Source organism: Echiichthys vipera (genome assembly GCF_963691815.1).
Source record: "Echiichthys vipera genome assembly, chromosome: 16".
Taxonomy (NCBI): Eukaryota; Metazoa; Chordata; class Actinopteri; order Perciformes; family Trachinidae; genus Echiichthys; species Echiichthys vipera.
Genome location: NC_139841.1, coordinates 17,410,141 through 17,434,000, shown reverse-complemented (window position 1 = coordinate 17,434,000; position 23,860 = coordinate 17,410,141). Strand labels below are relative to the sequence as shown.

Below are 23,860 nucleotides of genomic sequence, written 5' to 3'. Positions count from 1 at the left end.
TGCCCTTTTTTAAACACTGTATGACTTAATTACACCTGTGGTAAACACAAGATTTAAAGGGAGGCTTTTGCATGATTTTCTGTTGAGAAACCCAGTTTTACAGATCTGCCGATTAAATCAACGAATTGATTGTTTTAGTGTTAGTCGACCAGTATTTCTTTAATCTAGGACAGCCCCAACTCTTTAAGCCCCCTTCCAGAAAAAGCCTAATCTGCACTTATTGGTCAACATTTGCACACCAGGGAATGACTGTAACTGCACTGTAGTAGCACTTTCAGTGGACCTTTAATGCATGCAGCTAAATTTTCTTTACATTTAAATTTCGACAAAAATGCCCAAATGCCACATAAATGCACTTATTGTATTCATTATTTTTGTAAGACTAAAGTAATTTCTTGGATATTGTTGGTGTTTCCTCTTTCATACGCATGAGCAGACATTCAAGCCCTTCACTGCTACGGTAAATTAGTCGAGTGAAAAGCTTCTGAGAGTTTCTAAAATTTACTACAGTCTATCAGATTTTGATCTCATTCATTTCCGGCACTCCAGTCAGTAGACGGAGTCTGTGTCTAGCCTGATACCTCAGTGGAGGAAACAGGATTCTTTTATAGTCAGTGCGGTATATTTTACATAGCCCTCCACATGCTCAGCAGAAAGTCAATTAGCTTGCCACTTTGGAGGCAAACGGCTGCGGAGACGGCATTACAATCAGAACACACGATCAGCCCTGTCCAATACTACCTCTACTGCAGAAGAATCAACGCCCAGTCTATTCTGATCAATGCAGCTTTTAGCTTTGGATTTCACTTTTTTCATGTCATTGATTTGGAACATGAAGTGAGAACCACTCTAAATTACATTTGGGAGTTTATATTGAACATGTATCAATATGTCTCAGTTTTACAATCAAGAAATTACAGACATTCAATTGTCATTCAACTTATACCATAAGGATGTTATATTAAGTTGAGAAACAACTGATATACAGTTCCTGACAGCTGGACTCACCATCCAAACATAAGATTTCTGAAAGCATCCTGTCATTGTACCCAGCAGACAGCTCCAGCACTTGTCTTTCTCTGGAAGAAAAAAAAATAGAGTTATTAGAAAGAGCTCATGTGTCTGCCATTTGTAAGTGAAGGGACTGAGACCAAATTTCAAGCTCAGGTCACTTCCCCACTTTAACTTTCACCCAATCATGCAAAGTACCCCTTATTCTCTTCTGTTCTTCGATATTTTTCTCTCTCTCTCTCTCTCTCTCTCTCTCTCTCTCTCTCTCTCTCTCTCTCTCTCTCTCTCTCTCTCTCTCTCTCTCTCTCTCTCTCTCTCTCTCTCTCTCTCTCTCTCTCTCTCTCTCTCTCTCTCTCTCTCTCTCTCTCTCTCTCTCTCTCTCTCTCTCTCTCTCTCTCTCTATCTCCCTATCTCCCTATCTCTCTCTCTCTCTCTCTCTCTCCCTCTTCCTCTCTCTCCCTCTCTCTCTCTCCCTCTCTCTCTCTCTCCCTCTCTCCCTCTTTCTCTCTCTCTCAACAGGATGTCGGCTTTCTCTCACATGTTCGCTGACCTTCCAGGCAAAGAGCAGAGCAGCTTGCAGCTTGAAGTAATTCCTGTTGCCTGCATTTGTCTCTCATCAGTGACTATAGATGAAACAGTGAGTGGGGCATCTGAACTTGGTCGCTGAATTAAAAGAACCAGTGGAGCCTACAGGTAAGAAGATTATTCTAAGTGGAACAAGATCAGCTCTGCATTATGCCTGCACTTCCTAGCTGATGGGAGCCAGAGGAGGAATGGCATAATAAGTTCAGTAAACAGTTTATCCCATGGTTGAAATTCAAACTTGGGTTAAAAGGTCCCATAACATGCTCACTTTCAGGTTTATACTTTTATTTTGGGTTACTATCAGAACATGTTTACATGCTTTAATGTTCTAAAAACACATTATATCCCCATATCATCTGTCTGAATATACCTGTATTCACCCTCTGTTTGAAACACTCCGTTTTAACGCCTGTCTCTTTGAGTCCCCTCCTGAAAAAGCCCAGTCTGCTCTGATTGGTCAGCGTTTCAGGGTCTTCTGCAACTGTGCACTCAGCATCACTTTCTATTTATCTATATGTATATATATTTATATATATATGATATGATATGATAAAAAAGAAGACACTGAAATCTCACTTTTCACAATATGTGACCTGTGTGTGAAACAAATTCAAGCATAGGCCTGCATCACAGGCAGCATCACGTTGACAGTGCTGTTGTTTCATAGAAAATTTAAAGAAAAATTTTCTTTCCTTTGGCATTTTTGACTGTGCACGAGGAGATACAACACAGAGTGGTAGTGTGTGGGAAGAATAGCCAACGACTGGCCGAAATCCGTGAATGAATGACAGATGGAAAAGCCATACCTGCGGAAAGCCTTGATATGAGATGCTCCTCTATCAATGTGTGTGTGTAGAGGAGAAGAAGCTAAAGGAAATTTCCTGGCAGCTGGAAAAGCTATTGAAAAGTCTGCCTGGGACTGAATCTCTGACAGTTTGTCTCTTGATATACTGTAGCTCTACAATTTCATCCCTCTGACAGTCACTGTGCTCACATTACATATGACAGATCGCTTAAAGATGGAGTGTGAGGTGATACTATCAAAACTTTTACTTCTCTTCCGCTTTCAGACAGACATCTCCTACAAACCACAGCGCTCCTAAATTACTAACATCTCGGAAACTCTCTAGCCTTCCCCCATACTTGGTTTTTACCTGTCCAGTCCTCAAATACTGCTCCCATTGAGCTTGTTAATATGCACCAAATATCTCGGCTCTGATTGGCTGGACTCGTTTCCTGTAATTATAAGGGAGGAAACTGGGGTGAGGGGTCACAGCTTTCTAAGTTTAGCCCTGTGGACAAACCCAGATTCAAGCCAGTATCTACCTAGATCATGAGTGTTTTACTGTGTTTATGTGCACCAGAGAGTGAATGACTGAGTGTGTGTGTATGTGTGCGTAAGTGTTGGGTGGGTGTGCAGGTGTGCTCACATGGACAGCAGTTACTGGTGTCCTCCTACAAAACATGTTTTAATTTAAACATGTGATTTGTGATATATTAAAATATACCTTATTTGTTTTGATTTCTTGTCAACGGCAATGTATGACATTTACTTAAAAATCTCATAATGCAATAACTAAGTATATAAATAGAGTATCTTATTCTTCTCTTATGTTAGTAAGGCAGTGAGCGTTTCAGGATTTTTGCCATATACAAATCCAGCCACATACAGTATTCTGGAAATGTGTGATGTCTCATCATCCTTCACTTTTCCATTTGTGGTGGTTTCAATCAACCACGGATAAAAGTCAATTTAGAAGCCCGCAAATGTGTTGTTCAGTTTCAGATCTTAATTTTTCCTGGACCGGTCAACAACATTATACTGCATACAGAGCTCCGTGGAGGATTCCATCTCACAGGCCTGCCTTAATTCTGCTACAAAAACTGTGCCTAACGTACACGTATGTTTCACTCACATAACTGACACTCTCTGTTAGCCATCAGTGCCAAAGAGTCCAACAAGCTGAAACATGTGAGTCTGTGCTAGCCCACAAAGTGCTGCCTCTCCATGCACCGTCACTTGACATGCCAGCCCCATCGTGTAAGCCTAATGATGGACGCTACTCCTGCCAGGGGAACAGCCAGGGCAAGGACTGGTTAGTGGGTGGTGGTTGATCACTGTGTGTTTTTAATATTACCCCGAACCACTCATTCAGTTCAGCTTCAATGAGCTGCTCTGTCCTATAAAGAGTCAGAGGGGTGGTTGGTGCATTGGGAGACAAGACCACAGACCTATATAAGGTGCAGCTGGTTGCGTGCATGGCTCCCTCTGAAATATGCGATGCTGATGTAAACATTAGGAGTTCAGTGATGTCCCACACATCAGCTCTGGTTCACTGACGCGCTGTGATCAACTGCAGAGCACAGAGAGGTTTTATGCCACGCATTCACCAGTCAAATATTTTCATTGACACCATGCCACTATACACCGACTTGAGATGGAGTCTTTAGCTCGCTGCCAGACATTAGCGCACACACACTGTGGGTTTTTCTGCACTGTATGTTTTTAACACCCTCTACACTGATGTAATGTTAATCTTAATCCTAAAAAACAAGTGAGTATAATAATCATGATATATCACAAAGCTGAGGTTTAAAGCTCAATCTTTACCTAGAAAACAATCTCACCACAGGGTCCATATATATGCTACATACAGCGATCTTTAACAGCAGATGGGCGGGGCCCAGTTTGGATTGATTCAATAAAAGGTGCCATATTGTTAAAAAGTGAGATTACCATGTCTTTGTTTTATTATAAAGCAGGTCGAAATGCTATATAAATACTTTGAAAGTATTAAAAAAGTGCAATCCACAGAGAAATGCACACGGCCCGTATTTAGAAACGTTGTTCTTAAATGAGCGTCAGGACTTCTGTACGGTTGTCACAACTATAGCACGCACGCACGCACGCACGTTCTGCTACACTGTCATTCCCGGCTGCAATGACAGTGCAGAGATTGCTGAAGTGAAGATGTAGAGGACCCGAAACACTGACCAATCAGAGCAGACTAGGCTTTTTCGGGAGGGGACAGAGCTGAACAGTATTTCAGACAGAGGTATGTTGAGAAATACATCAAAACTAAATGTGAACCTACAACTCAGCCAAATGTTTCCCTTTTAAGCCAACGAGGAAAATGAAAATCTAAACATCTAAAACTCCATGACAACTGGGCAAACTGTATCTGATGGAGATTTTGTGATATGATTAAAAGCTTCACAACAGCTAGTGAATAATAAATGGTTCGATTTGTTTTATCAACCATATTATAACAAAACACCAACTATACATATGTATGATTTTACCTGGACAGACCTTCTTCTACTTTAACCAGCCTATTTTCAACTCAATAACACAATGTAAATGATGCAAAATGTCTGTAAACTCATCTGCATCTCATCTTAGCGCCCTCGGGTCTGACGTTACGGTACTGAGCGGCGATCATGACACCAATTACTGCATCATCACCATCATAGACCCCACCAATAACACTGTCGGAAGTAGTGCTGATCGCTCCCCGGCTGCTGCCAGCATCACATTTAGCGCATGCAGCAGAGTAAACACCTTGGTTGAATTCTAATCACCAGCAGCACAGAAAAACAACCCCGGACCCCTCTGGTTTCAGTGGGGGAAAGCTTGACAATTACAACCATAAGACCTACTTCTGCAGCTCAAGACAAAGTATCCTTCCCGTCTCCTTTTCGCTTCAACAACAGCTCGACAAGATCCGCAGTGTGTCTGCATGAGAACTCTGCCGTGCTCTGTTTTGTTTGCATGTGCGCCTCTGTCTTTTCGGAAGTTTTTTTTTTTTTTTTCTCCCCCAAATGTTCCACGCGTTATTTGAAGCTGGTTAAATCTCGCGTCGTCCTGCGCGCGCACAGCTCCCACCTCCGACGTCTTGGAGAAGTGCACGTCAGTATGCTCACCTCATTTCCTCCAATAACACGGGCGCGTAATAGCACAATTCACTAAACATTGAATTTGTTTTTCCCTGCTGTCTGGCATTCCTAAATAATGGCACTGAACCTGATTGAACTGTTATCATACAAGAAAGAATGCCTGTGTGTGTGTGTGTGTGTGTGTGTGTGTGTGTGTGTGTGTGTGTGTGTGTGTGTGTGTGTGTGTGTGTGTGTGTGTGTGTGTGTGTGTGTGTGTGTCCCTGTGTAGGTGTGTAGGTGTGTACTTGTCCCTCTTGCTGCAGGTAAAGCTCATGCTGGTGGCTGCCTCTTAAACTTTCTCTGAAAATGTACTCACATCTACAGATTTATAATACACATACCGAGATAGATTCATCAGTTATTTGCTGCAGTGCTTTCTATACACTTGAACACATAAAATATGCATGTGTACATCACATAAACAAGGAGGAAGAGTTGCTCTTTCAGCGTCAGCAACAATAGGTTAAGATAGTGTGTTAAAAAGGGCTATATGAAGTTTGATTATGGTATTCAATGTTGAAGCATTTTATTTGAAATGAAAATAAGGAGACATGTGCTTACTTCTGCACAAAATAAAATGAAAAATCATTTGCACATGTACAGTTTCAACGTTTTTTTTGACAAAGGAAAGCAGAAATATATATATTAGCATTGTTTTGTGTTCCAAAAAAACACAGACATCAGACATAACAAAAACATTATTAGTGAGAACAAATTCAACATGGCAAAGTCCTGGTGGGTAGAACATGGTAGAAACACTGCTAGCAGAGGGTTCAGTTCCTCAATGTTTAAGAACAATAATGAACAATAATTCAAATTCTATGCATTTTAATGCCATGAACTACTTGAATGAAGTACAGTTTCATGTGGGGATTCAGCATGTTTTTGCCACATAACTATAGGCATAACAAAATATACATACAATTCATTTTCATGCATCAACAATGAAACTTGACCTGCGCAGTGAGTAATTTACACACTGCTGTACACATACAGTTTTTTGTGCTTTCATTTTCTGGGAAACCACATTACTTTAAAACAATTTTTAAAAAAAACAATAACATAATACTAAAATTTCCCATTTTTATTCCGAGGGCCAGAAGTGTTTTGTTGCCAGAATGCATGTTGACTTAGTATAATAAATACTTTTCCCCCTTAATGTTAAATAATAATAATAAGTTCTTAACATTTCCCTCGCTTTAATACCATACCTTTACACATCAGTATGTTTTTCTGATATGTGACCCCTGAGGGGCTCAGTAGGTTATTGCAGTAAACTATCCTATTCTGTGTGAAACAAAAATTCCCATCAAGGGCTCAACACACCTTCAACACAGATCAAAAGCTCAGCACAAACATGTGAGTATTAAAAACCCACGCTTTATACTAAGATCCTAATGATAAGTGTAGTTAGTAGGTAATTACAGCCTCATGAGATGCTTATTAATATTATGTGTATTAAAGTGTTTTTGATACTTTTATTGTTAATTTATCTTTATTAACCCCAATAAAGCATACATTGATCAGATAGCTGCAAAAAGCAGAGGTAACAAATACATAACAATGCATTTCTTAAAAGTGCTTATAAATGTCTTATAATCTATATAATCATTTATATATAATAAACAATAAATATGTTTGTAATGCTATTACTAACACTTATATAGCCTTATTAACAAATAATAACGTCAATAAGCATATTTTAAAGGACTGATAAGGTCCTTATCTGTTAACTAATGCTTATTACAAGGATCTTAATATAAAGCGATACTGTGTATTGACATACGACAATATAAGAGCAAATATAAAGTTTAAAGTGGAACCTCTGACCCAATGTTAATTCTGAAAATATTTAACATCTGACTGAAATATAAATTGCTGTAAACTGACACCATTGCCCTCTCCATTTAATATTCATGGTGGGGGAGGGGGCAGGTCAGATGTTGACAGAGTGGGCATGTTTCTTGCACAAAGGCTTGTCTTTTTTGGAGAAGAACGCCTGACCTTCCAGACTAGTAGAGCAGACCTGTGGAGAGAGCCAAAGTTATACAAAGCAGTGTTGTTATAACCCAATATTGTCAACATTTGAACCATTGCTGTTGCTGTGTATGAAACTGTCTCGTGGACCTACCGCACACACAAAGCAGGTGTCATGCCAGGTGAATCCCAGAGCATCCAGGAACTTGTCCCCTGCCTCAATGGGGAAGTCACAGCCGTGGCAGCTGGACCCGAACAGGTTGTAGTAGTCTGAGTGAATAGCAGCCTGTTATTCTGTTTGCACACAGGGTTTTCTTTACAATGTTTAATTTACTCTTGCAGGCTTCCTATTGTACCTTTTTCACAGTATGGCTGTCCATCCTCCATGTGAAATGTGTTGCCCCTGATTGGCTGTTGGCAGGCGACACAGACAAAACAGGACACATGCCAGGTCTGTTTCAAGGCATTCATCACTTCCTGCAGAGAAAACACAGAAAAACAAATGTGGAACTGCTTGTTGAAGTGGCTCAACAATTGATGATAAGATTTCTTTGAATGCTTTTAAATCCATTTTGAAAGACCTGGTGCCAGAGTCGGCGCTTAAGCTGATATTTCGTTCCCTGAGCAGTACTGTCTGTTCTTCTATTTTATGTCTGTTTACAATCACATGTTATCTCTATGAGACTTATCCTGGTTAAATAATGTGATCAAAATGTCAATATTATAATAAAGTCCTCATATGATCCATTAATGTCAGTAAAATGAGGACTCAAAAGTAGAAGAGTAAGATTATATTCTTTTATGATAATTATCCTTTAGATGACAGTCAATAATGTAGATATGTTGCATTTGTTTTAATGGTTAAATTCAAGCATTATCATTAAAAAGCAGAGAACAATCTCCCTTTCAGTCTTTGTAACTCACCCCCAGAATCTTCTGTTGGCAGCGGCCGCAGGTGGGAGCGAAGAACTGCTCGTAGCAACGTTCGCAGTACACCTGGCCCCTCTCCTCCACAAACCCATTGTCTATCAGGGTGGATTTACAGTGAGCACAGTTGAATTCCTCGGGGTGCCATGACATGCCCATGGCCACGAGGAATGGACCCCTGGTGAGAATAAGGGGCAGAGGATTTGAGGAAAATGATTCAAACATAAAAAAAATCTACCTTTATAGTTAAGTTGTGCAGAGCAAACATTCTGCTCAGTATAACATGTGCAGAATTTTACACTTGTTTCTGTACTGTAAATGCAGTTTTTCTGTTGTTACTTACCTGATGACATTGTTGCACTTGTTGCACATCGGGGTGCGTTTCCCGGCTGGGATGTGCTCAGCCCGCTGCACCAGAGAGTTGAGGTCCTGCGGATGTGGCTGTGGGGTTGGGCGTTCTGGACCTTTGGGGGCAGGGTTGGTAACTTTGCCAAATGAAGGAGCTGCTCCACCTTTAGGAAAACCTGAACCAGCGGGGGAAATAACGTGTCAGTATTCAAATGGGAAAATGCACACTAGATAAGACAAAATGTCCTTTTAAACTGATAAACAATCCACTACAACAAATGACTAATACAATGTTTTTTATAATGATACTTTTATTCCACTGATCTACTATTATATACCATTACTCCAGGAGAACGTACTGTATGTCCACTGTTTAGGTGTGTGTTGTCAGATAATGAATAGAGAATGATTTGATGATCTCTAGCCTCCATGCCTGACGCATGACACAGCTGGGTTAGACAGAGCCACCTCACCCAGCCCAGACAAGGGATACATTTTCCCAGTGAGGGGAAACAACACATTCCCAGAGTCAGAGGAGACACCTGGAAAAATAATCCCCCGCCTCTTATCTCAAAACATATGGAGGGAATGCACAATTTTCCTTCTCTCTCTCTCTCTCTCAGTGCCAAGACACATCCAGGACAGAGGTCAGTACTGTCTGCCCTCAGAGGGAGTGCTCGAGGGTAAAGACATTGGGAACAGAGACACCATTGAAAGAGAACACCGTCATTAAAGACTTGGGAGGTCAAACGACAAGTGCCCCCTAAAGTTCTTCATAACAGAGAGCAAACAAACTGAATAAACAGAGGGTTGCACTAGCCGGGATGTGACACAACTGTGGGAGTGGATTTAACAGAGAGAAAGATAGAGAGTAAGTGCGATGGAGAGATCATGGGCTCCAAATAGCAGATACAAAGAAGATTATCTCTGAGATCACAAATTATCGGGTAAAATAACATTTCTGTTGTGGTTAATTTGAAGAGCTGCTCTTGATATAAACACATTTAGCTCCTTTCCAGTGACGTTATCAAACATAATTATGCCTAAAACATCCAAATTGCCTAACACTCTTTGAACAGAACCCTATATTGTCTGAATTCTGGGAATATGGGGGGGGGCTTAGCAACCTGGGAGGAGTTTATAGAGTCAATATTTTAAAAATTGATTACTTCTAGTGCAATTATGTTAATGTTCTGTATTTCTCCACAGGAACTTTACTAGTGATATTATGGAGAAGGCTTTGAGACAGCATTTAGAGCTTATTCTTAAATCATTTGGAAACTTTAACAGAAAATATAACTGTTACCTATAACTGGAAATAGCAAAAAGGAATGAGCACATCAAATGTTAATGAAGCTGGCACAGGGGTGGATGGTGACAAGCTGCCAGCGGGGTGACATATTCTCAACGAATCCTTTGGCAAAAGCAAAGATTTAGGGCTGAGTCACATTAAATAGAGAGAAAGTGAAACAGACATTTGTGGGTCTGTCATTGCTGTCTTGCTGTATATGGAAGATAAGGAGGAAGAAAGTCTGCATGAGAAGACAAGCTGAATCAGAGCAAAACTGCACGTCTATATTCTGCCTCTGAGAGACAGTGGGATGGAGAGCAATGGGAAGGACAAACTATATGCATTTTATTGGAGCCGTTATTTACAACAGTTTAAAGGTCCCATATGATGCTCATTGTCAGGTTCATACTTGTATTTTGGATTTCTATTAGAACATGTTAACATGCTTTAATGTTTAAAAAAAACATTTTTTTCTCATACTGTGTCTGAATATACAGCCTTATACTTGCAGTTTAAGTGCCAAAACATAAATGTAAAGGTCACATTCCACCAACGCAATTCCACATGGTTACCATGAGATATCCGTCTATTTACTTGAACTCAAGTACCAGTATGTGTTAATCTGATAAATAACACAGCCAACACAGAACTCACTGTCAGTGGCCTCTCCAGCTCTCTCCATGTGGCACCTTTCATCAGCTATTTCTTAAAAAGGCCTCCAGGGAAATACGTTAGGGCACATAGTGCATCTGTTCATGTATGAGTACATACTTGTGTCTTAATTGCTAATAATGATCCCTGACTGATGCCTTTCAGCAAATATTTACCCTGACCACCTCCAGGTCTTATGGCAGGGATTGCTGGATTTAAAGAGCAGCTTACACACGAAATAATATATAATTCTCAATTTCACAATCTATTTAACTAAGGGGATCTTGGGAAAAGCCAGTAATCTGAACTCAGTGATGGAATACCTGTTTTTTTTTTATAGAGATCATTATCTTAAATGGCTTAGTGTTAAGTATTAAATCTGCAATAAATGTTGGCTAAGAAGCAAGGATTTCAAAGAATGGGGCTGCCCTCTGTAGGCTACATGAAGCAACTACACAAAATACATTTTACCATTTGAGTGGCAGTAAATAACACAGGTGTTCCTCTACCTGGTAAGCCTCCAGGCTGGAAGGAAGGCTTGTTCTGGGCTGCTGGGCTCGTGAACGCCAAAGTAGGGACAGCGTTGCCATTCCTGGGAGATGCCGCCGATTTGGAAAATGTTTTCGCTGCAGGCGAGGTGTGCACAGCGGGAGTGATTTTGTCAACTGCCTCACTAGGAAATAGATGTACACATTTCGCATAAATAAACCCACTACAACATACATATATTTGTACATACATATGCATCATTTGTTTATCTTCTCTTCAGTGAAAACACTCATGCAGTGTAGTGTTTTTTCTTTTGTAGGAACAACCACCATGGTCGCAGGTTTTCACTCCTATCTTGTATGGTCTGGTATCTGGTAAGTTGGGCTTGCCCCTACACTGTCTGTTTTTATATCCAGTCTTAAAACACAATTTTTTCCTCTTGCTATTTTTGATTTTATACCACTTTGGTCAACTGTTATTGTTTTAAGATGTACTTTCTAAATTCTACATTTGGACTGGAATATTGGGCCGTGTTGCTACGCTTGTGTGTGTTTTGTAACCAGTTGAATTGAACCTCCAGCATAGACTAATGCTTACTTAGTCTGATGTGGTTAATGGCAGGTACTAACATTTACAATCTTTTTCTCGAAGGCTCAGTGACACATGCAAACAATCAGGACAATTATGGTTGACTTTCAAATAAGGATTTGCACTGCTGCCTACTGTCCATATGGTTTGTCAATTACTGTACCAACAACGACACAAGGAAACGATTACAGGTGGTGATGGAATAGTGTCATTTCAATAATCTGCTGGATTTTCCAGTAATGGTTATTGCTTTTATTCTCCTGAAACAGCAAAGACAGGGCAACTTTGAGGCAAAGGGTGTATATTTCCCCGTGGCAGCACAAAATGTTATGAAACATTATATATTTTAGTAGAGAATGAGAAGATATAGTCTTTCAAATCTCCACACCTTATTAAAGTTCCACAGTTTTTAATTTCAGGGATCAAAAGATCCCAATCAACTGGACAAAGACAAGATTGTTCAGCAACCATCATGCTGGTGCTGTTGCTGCTCAAACAGACAGGTTGAGCAAAGGATTTGCACCAAAAAGTTAACAATTTCAAACCCTGGAGCTGTTTGATTTTTCAACAAGAGCACACTGCGTGTTACTAACAACAGAGCCTGTATTGTGCTGTCATCCAAGGATTTATGGTTTTATATCTTATCATGGTTTTGATCCTGTCTTATGTGTTTTCTTTCTCTTAGCCTGCCTGTTGGGTGGTTCTATTTGAATGACATGAGAATCACAAATAGAAAATGCAATGCAATCACTTGCTAGTTTTATACTGTATCTCACATGTGAGTGCATTAACTAAGATCTTTAGACAGATTGCTTCTGTGTCTGTTGCCTAAAATCTAAATGATGAGAAACCTGATCCCTTTAATGTAAAACCGATCATACCATTTTTAATTTGGCACGATAAGTACATGTTTTTTGCCTTAAAAGATGTGTGCCAGGGCCAGGTATGAGGCTATTAATTTATGGGACAGCCAGTAACTTGGATGTAATTGTACTTTGAACGACGTCTCATTGCTCGAATAAGTACTTTAACAGCCCTCCATTTTTAATGAACAACTGATTAGTTTATATCATAGGTCTTCACCTACTGGGCATTTCTAATTGACTATTTTTCTGCTTGACAAGAAGAACAGAAGGAATGAAAGATTAAGAAATAAGCAACAGCAGAAAAGAAAGAAAAGATTTTATTGAGGTGAAATCATCAAAAACTGACAAATGAAAGTACTTTGGTTAGTGTAGGGCATAGAGGAAAAAGACACAAACATGCTCAGAAAACTAAAGACTGCAGAAAGTGTGCAGGAGTGGAGGCTCAGACATTATTAATGTGCTACAGAAGATTAAACTGTGAAATACTGCAATGTTGCATTTCCAAGCACACAACCATATTTACCTGCATGCATGCCTGTTATTAACATTCTTGAAGTCCAACTACAAATAGCATAATATGTAATATAAAACAATCTTTACGAGAAGAGTTTGTTTATTTGTGCAATAAACATTTTTCATTCACTTTTTACTTCTGTTGTTCAAACTTTGTAATTAGGACATTTAATAAGTTACTGTACTGTAAAGACTGTCTAATGAAGGCTGTCACTGTGTCAGTATGCAAAAAGCAGGTAATGTAAGTTTAATAACAGTTTAAACAAAATAAATAAACTATTGAACAAGACCAGGCAAAATCTTGCCTACTACACATTTAGCACACGTGCTGAAACATCATGATGCCAATCTCTCAGCTTGTTGTACATGTGTCCTATAACTTCTGGATCCAACTTGTTCGCTCTGAAATGTCCAGTAAGACAGGATTAAAAGAGGGAAAAGAGAAAGGGGGAAAAGCGGAAAGGTTAAGATTGTAGAAGGAAAGTAAAAGCAAATGAAAAATTGCAACAGCACCAAAAAATAGCACAGTTACCGAGTTTTACGCCAAGGCAGGTGTGTAATACGCCCTCTTATGAAGAGTACACCGAGAAAAACCTTACTAACAGAAGGAGAGCAGGAATATCCTTCTGGCAGGGCTGCTATTATCCAAAATACCACTTAATTACCCACAGGTTCCAGTGACTGACGCACTGATTGGATAAGAAAATCCGGTACGGAGGGCAAACTGTGTTTACTCCAAATTAAATTGACTTGAGACGGAGAACAGCAGTAGCAATCACAGTCTATGCTGGCTGTCTCCACTCGGCCGTCTTACTCAGAGAGCTCTCAGTGTGGTTTCTCCATATAAGCCTTAAATTAAGCGTGATACTGTGGGACTGTAGGATCCGGAAATCAGGGCTTACCTCTGAATCACAGGCTCCTAGACATGCTTATATGAGTATTTGAGGGCCAATTTGGAATGTGAAACCTCTATGATCAAGAAATTAATATTATTATGAAAGGAATGCCTTATATTCAGTGCAAACAGAAAGACTCACAGACGAAAGACAGAACATACCAAATTTGATTATATTAAAAACCAGCGACCACTTACTTCTTTTCACTGTTCTCTGGAGCTTGCTCTGCAACAGTGAAGACAAAAAGCACCAATGAAATTAAAGTTAAATTACAACAAAATATCAGTGAGAATATGTAAAAAAAACAATCCTGCTACTGGTTGCTGCTCTATCTCCGCTCCAACTTAACAAACTAGACCCTGTTAGGACTCCCTGGACCTATCCCACAATTGTTCACAGCTGCAGAAACATCAGGCACATTGAATACGCATCAAATGTTCACATATTTCACACCAGTCTGGTAACTTAATTTGATAAAAAGAGAGAAAAACACTGACAGATCTCTCGTCTTACTTCATTCTAATAACCGAGTTACTGTAAATGGCATTTTTGCATGCTAAGCAGTTCCACACACGCAAATTCACGCAACCCCTATGAACGGAGAGAAGCCCGAAGCCGCAGCCCGATCAAGTAACCATCAATATCACTTACAGTCAAAACAGTAGTATGAAAAATATAGAAAAATTATACGGTGATGAAAGCCTTCTTAAAGTATGACCAAAAAAAATATAACTTCTCTGTAATCTAAAGAGGCTTTGATGAGGTTTAAATGAGGTTTTGATAAAAGAAATATGATTATACTGTATATACTCTAGTCCTGTGCTAAGCTTCAGAACTGTTGGACTCATCTTTAAAATAATCTCAGGATGCCGAACAAAACTATTGATCTGTGGCTATTTATAGCCATCATGGGTGGCCCTACAGACCTCTGTAAAGTCGACTGCATCACTTACAGATTACCTTACTAATCAGAGGCCTAATTTTACTGAAATAGAAAGAGGCATATCCACCTATCTCTGCTCACTCGATCAAAGACTTATCTTACTTTCTTAAAAGAAAGAGAAAATAATCTACTACTTAAGGGCCTCAACAAAGACTACTGTATACATATGGATTCCCTTTTTAACGTTATTAAAGAGGAAAATCCAATTTTTTGGTTTGTTTGCTATTTGTAATTTTTAGAAATACATCACCAATAGCTTCCCACTATATTTTATCCTGTCTATTAATTCATTATTTGAAAACAGTTTTTAATTGTATGTTTTTTTGTATTTTTTTATCCTCACTGTTTCATTCTGTTTTTCTTGTCTTTTGGTGAACATGACACTGGATATATTATACAGTATTGTATCACTTAGTAGCAAAAGTAAAAACATATGTATATTATAAAACACGAAATTTAAGTAACAAAGATTTTAAAACAAAAGTTGCAATGGATTACTATAAAATTTGCAGCATCCGACCTGAAGTGATTTAATAGATCTAACATTAACTGACAAAGCTGAGTCTTAAAAATATATATTCAACCAGTTTCTACACTTAAAAAAACACATACGTATTGTAACAAGTCTCTGCAGAATCTGCAGAAGTCTTCATCAATAACCGATCAATCCAACACAATGACATTAGTACACACCATTTTCAGTGCCGGTGAGTTGAGCCAGGATACGGAAGGAGCGGGACTGGGAGGTGCCGGTCCGCGGGTGCCAGTCCTCTGTGTCCTCAATCAGACGCTTCTTGCTGGCTTCGCTCAGTGGGGACGCATGATCCTCAGGCTCCACAATAGGTTTCCTGTACAGTCAGATTAACCAAGAAATTAGGATATTGCGGACATGGAAGGCAAAGTGTTTTGGACATGTATCAATGAGATCATCACAATCCTCCATTTTTACACATGCACAAGATCACAAACATTCATAGTAACAACCAACACACACAGTACACATACAGTATATACTGTACTATGCAATGAGTGCTCTAGATTCCGTCAAGGGTGCAGCTTGTAGATACATGATTAACATTATGAGTTAACTGCTTTTAGATATCACAATTACCTCCTAGGTCTAGCCGGAGGCGGAGTTCTGCAGGCGAGCAATGAGAAGGAAGTGAGGGAAAAATGCACAAAAGGTAGAAACGATCACAAAATCAAAAAGACACATTAAGTGCTAGGCAAACTTTATGACACTGCACTGTTTGTATGGGAAAGTCAAGAAACTATTCTGACCTACTTACTTAAGACTTCTCTGAGGCTAATTATTAGAAACAAACCCCAAAGTAGAGGAGTAGACGTCACTCAGAAAATAAAACTAAGCTTAATGACTTTAAAACTCCATCATGGGGGGGGCCTGTGGCTGAGTGGTTAGAGCAGTCGCCCCATGTAAAGAGGCTGAAGGTCCTCGAGGCAGCAATTAATTAGGCGATTAGCTTTACTACACTAAAATGGTCAAATTAAACACACCGTATGCATATTAACAACAGATGAAATGAAAGTGACAGTGACCACATCTCGCCACTAGGCGGGAGTAATGAGCTTTGAAAATAAGGGATCTGCTTTTCATCCTAAAATAATTGGAGTGTACTCTAGACTGCAAGAATATGTAGTGTTAACATGCCGTTTAGTACAAGGGCTGTTCCAAACTATGAATTCAATGTCAAAAATATGTGCAATTTTCATTCTGTGCATGTGTGTGTGTGTTTGTGTGTGTGTGTGTTTGTGTGTGTGTGACAGGTGAGTCGAGGTGAAGGATGATCAAAGACAGCACAAGTCAGTCTATTCTTAGCCCAAGCAGAATATACTTGTCGATGATTTGTCTGGCCTTGGTTAAACATACTGACAACAGTAGCAGACAGAGCTAGGCAGATGCAGAGCTATGTGACTTGAGCGGTTGAGTGTGTGGACAGGCCTGGTTGCACAGGTTGTAAATACAGTACTAGCTAACACAGAGCCTGATGCCACTGAGGAGATGAATGAACAGCATGGGCTGACCCCCAACTGGGTGTCATGTGACGTCTCAAAGAATTTTTTCATCCGCAGTTTGAAATTAGCATGTGGATGTGAGGTTTGCGGGGGGGTTAGCTCAAAGAGGTGCAAGCATGCCTTTGGTAATCATAAACCAGAGAGATGTGAAACGCTGTAAGCACATTCCACATGGTTAGAAAGCTATTGCAGCGCTTTGATTATCATTCGCAGCACTAACTTGGTGTCTGTCTCTTCTTGCTCCTGTGGGTAAAATAAAGGGGTAAATGGAAAAGGATTGAGGCAAAGAAGGAGCATGAAATAAAGCAGTTTGAGATATGGAACAGTCTGAAACACATGCCCTTTAAATGAAAGGCCCTTCTGAGAGAATGTGCATGAAGGAAACCCACGGAAACCACAAACAAAGCATGCAGGTCAGGACACAAACATGCACATGCTGCAAAAAAAATACACTCCACCTCTGCCAAATGAGAGTCTGAGGTTTCAGGCAGCAGAAAGACTGAAGATTGCAGTGCCTGATAATGACACTCAGACACTCTTGATTTTCTACTTAAACTGATTATGATTGCGTGTGGTATCTGCATGGTGTATTACAATAAATAGTTTTGTTGTTTCACTTTTTCCCCACAGGTTATTTTACCACATCCTGGATAAAAAAAGGTTCTACACAATCCTGAATAGACAATTCTTGCTGCTGTTAAGAGATATAGATATGTTTGACAGATATATTTAAATGTGCAGCTGCTGGCTCATTTAAGCCAATAAAAACAGATCTCTGTGACCTATTTTTTCAGGTGACAGAAAGTAAAGAATGAGTGGCAAATCACTTAAACGTAGCTCAGTCTACTGTAACCCAACCAGTGAGCCAAAACCTGCTAATAAAGCCCAGTCCAGCCAAACTTAACTCTGTCCGTGATCCACAGAAACCCAGAGTTGCCAGGACTGTGGGCTAAGTAGAAACAAGTGTTGCACCAGCAGGGCCTGTTGGGCAGACTGTGTGTTTGGCAGTGCAGCGGACCACACTGTCAATTATAGATAGGCAGGCAGTAGCATCAGTTAGCACACTGTCTAGACTTTATTCCCTCTCCTTTTGCCCTGCAGAAGATTCAAACAAGATGTGCGGCATGCCTCAGCTTTTCCTTGTATGCAGCTGTGCGAAAACATAAGTGATGAGCTGTTTCAATGTTTGCTTTTATAAATGAGGCACATATTGTGGGGTGGAATAAAGAATGAGGTATAGGTAGATTTATGTAACTGTAAAGGGAAAGAAATCCACTAATATGTAACCTTATTGGTCATTGGCCTACCATAAACATATTGGTATCTACTGGTATTGGTGTATATTTTGTCTGATAGGAGATGATATGGAAATCAAAAGGATGCCTGGGGGATTTATAAATGGTGTCATTATATAGTTATTAATTTAATACTCAGCAATTGACTCATGCTGAAGATAAAGTTCTTTTAAAATAAAAAAAGGTTCTTCTGAGTGCCTTTGCAATAATCATGCCAGTGCAAACTTGAAGCAGAACCCACATAAAAAAAATGAATTCCAGGTCATAAATTGACTTTATCTGCCGCCATATCTGTAATTGGTGAATTTTACCCATCTAAAATCAGTATCAGTCTAAAAAATAAAATATCGGTCTGGCTCTATTTTGGACAACAAATTACTAAATAATTCTACTGTACAATACTTTGCACGGAAAACATATGGTCATTGGGTTTCATAGATGGTACCTACCCATTGAAGGGCTCGGACAGGCCCTGGCTCTCAAAAAGACCTCGTCTCTGACCCATGACCGCCTCACAAGCATTGGTATTGGAGTAGAGGTTGATAGGTGTGTTATAGACGGAGGGCTGTGGGACATTAGGATGGGAGGAGGGGGCTGTCACTCTGGCTGGAGAGGAGGAGTTAGACGAGGAGGAAGAGGCAGACGGGGAGGTGAAGGCGGAGCGAACAGGGCTGGGCCTGGGCGCTGAGTTGGCTGGAGCTGATTCCGGAGCAGGGAGGCTTGATTTCAGCAGAAACGGAGGCTGTGGTGGTTGAGAAGGGGCAGCTGGCTTGAAAGCGGATGACTGTGAGGGAATGGAGGGGGCAGCCGGGGAGGAAGCTGTGACCACAACGCTGTCCCCCCCAAAGGGCCGGGCTGTCTTGTTGTATGCAGGACTGGGCTGATTGGATGGCTTGGTGTATGCGGTGCTTATGGCAGGGTGAGTGATTGGCACAGGCTTAATGATTTCTTGAGGTTCGTCCTGGATAAAGGTGGAGACACACAGCATGCACATACAGCAAATCCAAAGTAAACATGCATGTAAACCGGCATTCTCAAAAGCACTTCACAACAACCACATCAATATCAAAGGTGTTTTCACACTTCCTGTATGAAAGTCATGCCAGTGCCATTCAAGTTTAAGATGTGCTATAAAATGTGGTCAGCACATGCATGCCAAGCCAATCTGTTCTGACATAATCTCAGAAGGGCACAATAAGCATTCTCACTTTTGATAAACTGGTATATTTTAAAATAATTCAGGTGAACTTTAGTTGATATACAATTTGTGTGTAATTTTGTTTATTTCCACTTCATACCTTGGGTACTCCATCTTTAGGGGCACTGGAGGGTCTGTGAAGAAAGGAAGAAAATCATAAAAACACTGCACAAACATCTTCATAGCAGCCATTACATTTTTTTGCAATAAAGTTTCATTTCTGTATATTAAAGACTGGACATGTGAACTGGACTGAGTTTTTAATCAAAAATGTTTTATTCACAAAGTGGATTTTATATTTCACCAGTTTCTTTATCAGAGACACATGATTGTATCTTGGATGTAAGAGTGTCCTTAAAAAACACCCCAGGAGGAGATTTTTTTCCTAATGAAATATGTATTACTGGGAATGAATGCACCCAAGTGTTTCCAGTGAAGGATAACCTATCTCAAGCTAGATTCAAGCTCTGGAAAATGACTTTTACTGTGCAGTGAAATAAATGGAAACAAATGGTGGCCTGGAGAGTAGGAAATGTTCAAAACTGAATGCTATGGAAGAGGGTTAACAACAAGCATATGTCATTTGTAGTTAAGGTGCTAAAACATGGAAAACGACCGGTATGTGTAAACACACTGCACTGTAGGATGTGCTTCCCCGAAGATGGGTGTTGAAGTGTGGCGTTTATCTGATTTACACTTATGATTGAAGCAGCTGCCACAGTTTTATCACCTATGGGAAGGAGGGGTGTCCGTTGTCTGTTCTCTCAAGATGTTCTGGATAGAAACTGGCAAATATCCAACAAACTTTTCATTCCCTCCTTTTGTGTCATTCTCAATAATGCAATCACTGTCTACCACTATATCAAAATAACAAAAACACACACATTAGGAGGTATTAATGGATGACATAAGTGCAATGCACCATATACCCGTCTTCATGTTAAACAAGGCACATGTAAGTCCCTGGTAGCTTAAAGGTCCCATATTGTAAAAAGTGAGATTTCCATGTCTGTTGGAATTAAAGCAGGTCAGAAAGAGGTGCTGAATAAATACTGTGAGAATTAAAGTGCTCAATCAGACAGAAAAATGCACACAGCCCGTATTCAGAAACTCTGCCTTATCAAGACTTCTGTATGGTTGTGATGTCACAACTACACTATATATAAGTTGAAAGTACTGCTACAGTGTCGTTACAGTCGTTCTCCAGCTGAAATGGCAGAGCAGAGATACAGAAAGCACAGTTGTGAAGGACATCGACAAATCAGGAGCAGACTGGGCTTTTCGGGAAGGGGGCTTAAAGAGACAGGCACTAAAATGCATTTCAGACAGAGTGAATACAGGTACATTCAGACAGACAGTATGAGAAAAAATAAAAAAGAAATTAACATTTAAACATGTTCAAATAGAAACCCAAAATACAAGTATAAACCTGCAGATGAGCAGTGTGTTTTCAAACTATTCCATTAGTGTAGCATTAAAACTCTAATTATGACAGATGCCTTTGTTAACAATGTGCCCTATATTCGGTCTGGACATGCAGACAAAGTGTCTCTTATTGCTCATTATAAACAAAATACAAAAAAACAGACAGTGAGTCAGCAAGTCAGGTTCAAGACCAGGAGCTACAGAATGTTCGCCGTCATCCTTCCTTTCTTTGCCATATTAGGACAACAGTCAACAAACTCTCAGGCATTTCCTTTCTGACTGAGCTCTGACGCAACAACTGAGCTTGGCATCAGGTTATTAAAGAGCCCCACCCTTCAACCAGATGTTGATGTCATTAGTGCCCATATTCGCATTTATAGTTTCCACTGAGCAGCAAATATACAATATGCTTATTTTCCAGTGTACTTGTATTATTGGACCTTCTTATGGAGAAGCAGCAGGCTACGCCAAGGAAAACGGTAAAAGGTCTAAAGATCATACAACACATTCCATTACAAATGTGGACCCATTCTACAATGAGGCAGTGTGTATCTGCCATCAGTGGCCCAGAGAGGGCCAGCTGGGCGGATTCACTCTCTATCATTCTTTTCCCAGAGAAAACTGAACAAACACTTGCTAGGGTGGTCCTGTGAACATCTGTTCAGCTCAGCCCCTATGTGCTGTCCCACTCCCTTCCTAGATGGACCTGTTTTTGTTCCGCTATGACAAAGACACAAACACTGGGTAATTGTGTTGTCGCACGAGCATGTATTCACTTTTTGGTGTGGATGGTTAATCTCAGTGTAACTAGATCACGGCACCAACTGGTCTGTCATTCTGATGGAAGGCATATATTTAAAAAAAGAAAAAAAAAAAAATTGAATCCCATCATTGTGCTCTGTGAAATGTGTAATGAATGAATATGTTCCTTATTACACAGATTTGTTGAATACTCGACTAGAATTGGACAATTACGGCATTCTACGGTCTGTTAATCCTGAATAGCAGACAGCTGCTATGAAAAACAGGCCTTTGCTATTGACGCAGTTCTGATCATAGACTCTAGTTTATAATCAATAAAATTATTGTAAAATCAACATTTCCATCAAATTATTGATTTCTTTAGCAAATAGCCATACAGAAATCAAACCCCTTCAGAGTGATTCACAAAAATGACCTGCTCGCTCCATATTATCCCCTTGATAATAAATATTATTATTATCTAGGTTAAATAAAAGGCTATATGCCCAGTGAGAAAAGCCATGACTGCATAGGACATAGGACTTGGGACATCATTTTGATACTGTGCATGAATGCCCACTGAAACGGATACTTGGAGCTTCGCATTGGGCCAAATAACACCTGTATCCTGCTTTTATTAAATGGTCAAGTATGGCACTATGGAAATTATAAACACATTCCAATTTAAATACATTTTTAGTAATAAATACTACTATACTTATTATATTATGATTGATTTTGATGTGGAGTGTGCAAAGGAATTATACTATATAGCTGTTGTTTGTGGTTATTATATCGTGGCTACGAGTCAGATTGCTTGATTTGAGCTTTATCTGCTTTATTCATTAAGTATTTATTATACAAATTGATGAGTGTGAGGAATGAATATATATATATATATTGTATCCTCTGTATTATGATGGATATGTATTTATTACAAATCTATAATGTTAAATGAACTTAACTTATCGAATAAGACAAAAGATCTAAATCTGAGAAATTTCTGATCTGGGCAATATTTATTTGCAGTTTATCAGGTGTATCAGACGACTTTCCACAGCTTGTGCTACTGGACGTGTTCATAATACAGACAAAGGTTGCTCCTGTTGAACATATAGTCATGACTTTGCTCAGCCCAGAACACGCTTCAGTTAGTTCCTCCTAATCTAATCAGGATGCCTTGTTTTATTAGATCACGGATGCTGATATCTACAAGATTTATTTATAGACCAAATTTACAGACTAAATAGCCCTTGGAAAAGATGACAAACAAGTGCAGGATATAGCTGAACATTATCTTGAAAGCAAAAGTGTAATTGGAAAGAAAAAAAATGTTGTTGAGTGTGGTTTTCATCAACATGGGCTTGCCTGTGCACCCACTCTGTCATAAGAGAATGAGGAGGTTAACCAGAGGAATAAGCCCAAGGGCAAAGCAGGCTGACACATTTCTACCCTGCCTGTGTCTATTAAGGGCCAAGAGAAACAGTCTGGCATATGGCATTTGACTGAAAGGTGGAGAGGCTAATAGACACAGATGTTTCACCACACACACATCTTACCAGCTAACAGACCATCTATTTCTTTTAATACGGAGAGAAAGTTGATGTAATAAGAGCTCACTTTAAAGTAGTAGCCTGTGTTGTTTTCAGTTTCACAGTTTCTTTTGGAAAAGTTCCACGGAAACATCTATAATGATCTTCTGACTCCAAGCATCTGTCACTGTCTTTTTGCTTTAATATGCAGACAACGTTTTCATATTAAATCATCATAATAAAGCAGACTGGGAGTCAGAGCTTGGTACAGATATTATATGTGTGGGAGGATAAAGACAGGTCAAATTCACACACTATTAACATCGGTTTACATTATTCCAAAACAGTTGATCTAAGCCAGCCCTCCTATATTTAACTTGTGTGATAAATGTTCAAACTCTGTGGGAGACACTGGCAAACACTATCTGTTTTCTCAGATTTACCGCTGCATGAAATTTTTAGCTGTGGAGCATGGAAAAGAAGAAAAACAAGGAGAAAAAAAACATAGGAAAGCAAAACAAAAACTCCAACAGAGGGATGTGGAAAACTTTTCTTTCTGTATTTCTGTTTTTCTGTGCAGCGAGCCCATCCGCTCAGTGGCAAAACTCACAGCT

At 39.7% G+C, this 23,860-nt stretch overlaps 1 protein-coding gene across 3 annotated transcripts in view; it reads right to left on the bottom strand.

Moving 5' to 3' along the window:
* Nucleotides 1-6,049: 6,049 nt before the first annotated feature.
* Nucleotides 6,050-23,860, bottom strand: part of pdlim5b (PDZ and LIM domain 5b) — a 39,509-nt gene continuing 21,698 nt past the window's right edge. For 2 of the 3 annotated variants that reach the window (XM_083930036.1, XM_083930037.1), the window contains exons 4-13: nt 19,649-19,682; nt 18,800-19,311; nt 15,715-15,869; nt 14,276-14,303; nt 11,236-11,399; nt 8,780-8,960; nt 8,434-8,614; nt 7,866-7,986; nt 7,664-7,779; nt 6,050-7,558 (exon numbers count right to left, since the gene is read on the bottom strand). In XM_083930036.1, the coding sequence (XP_083786162.1) occupies nt 7,469-7,558; nt 7,664-7,779; nt 7,866-7,986; nt 8,434-8,614; nt 8,780-8,960; nt 11,236-11,399; nt 14,276-14,303; nt 15,715-15,869; nt 18,800-19,311; nt 19,649-19,682 (1,582 nt within the window). In that variant the 3' untranslated portion in view covers nt 6,050-7,468. Of the gene's footprint in view, nt 7,559-7,663; nt 7,780-7,865; nt 7,987-8,433; nt 8,615-8,779; nt 8,961-11,235; nt 11,400-14,275; nt 14,304-15,714; nt 15,870-17,275; nt 17,299-18,799; nt 19,312-19,648; nt 19,683-23,860 lie in introns of all 3 variants that reach the window. The other variant, XM_083930038.1, reaches the window with a different exon arrangement.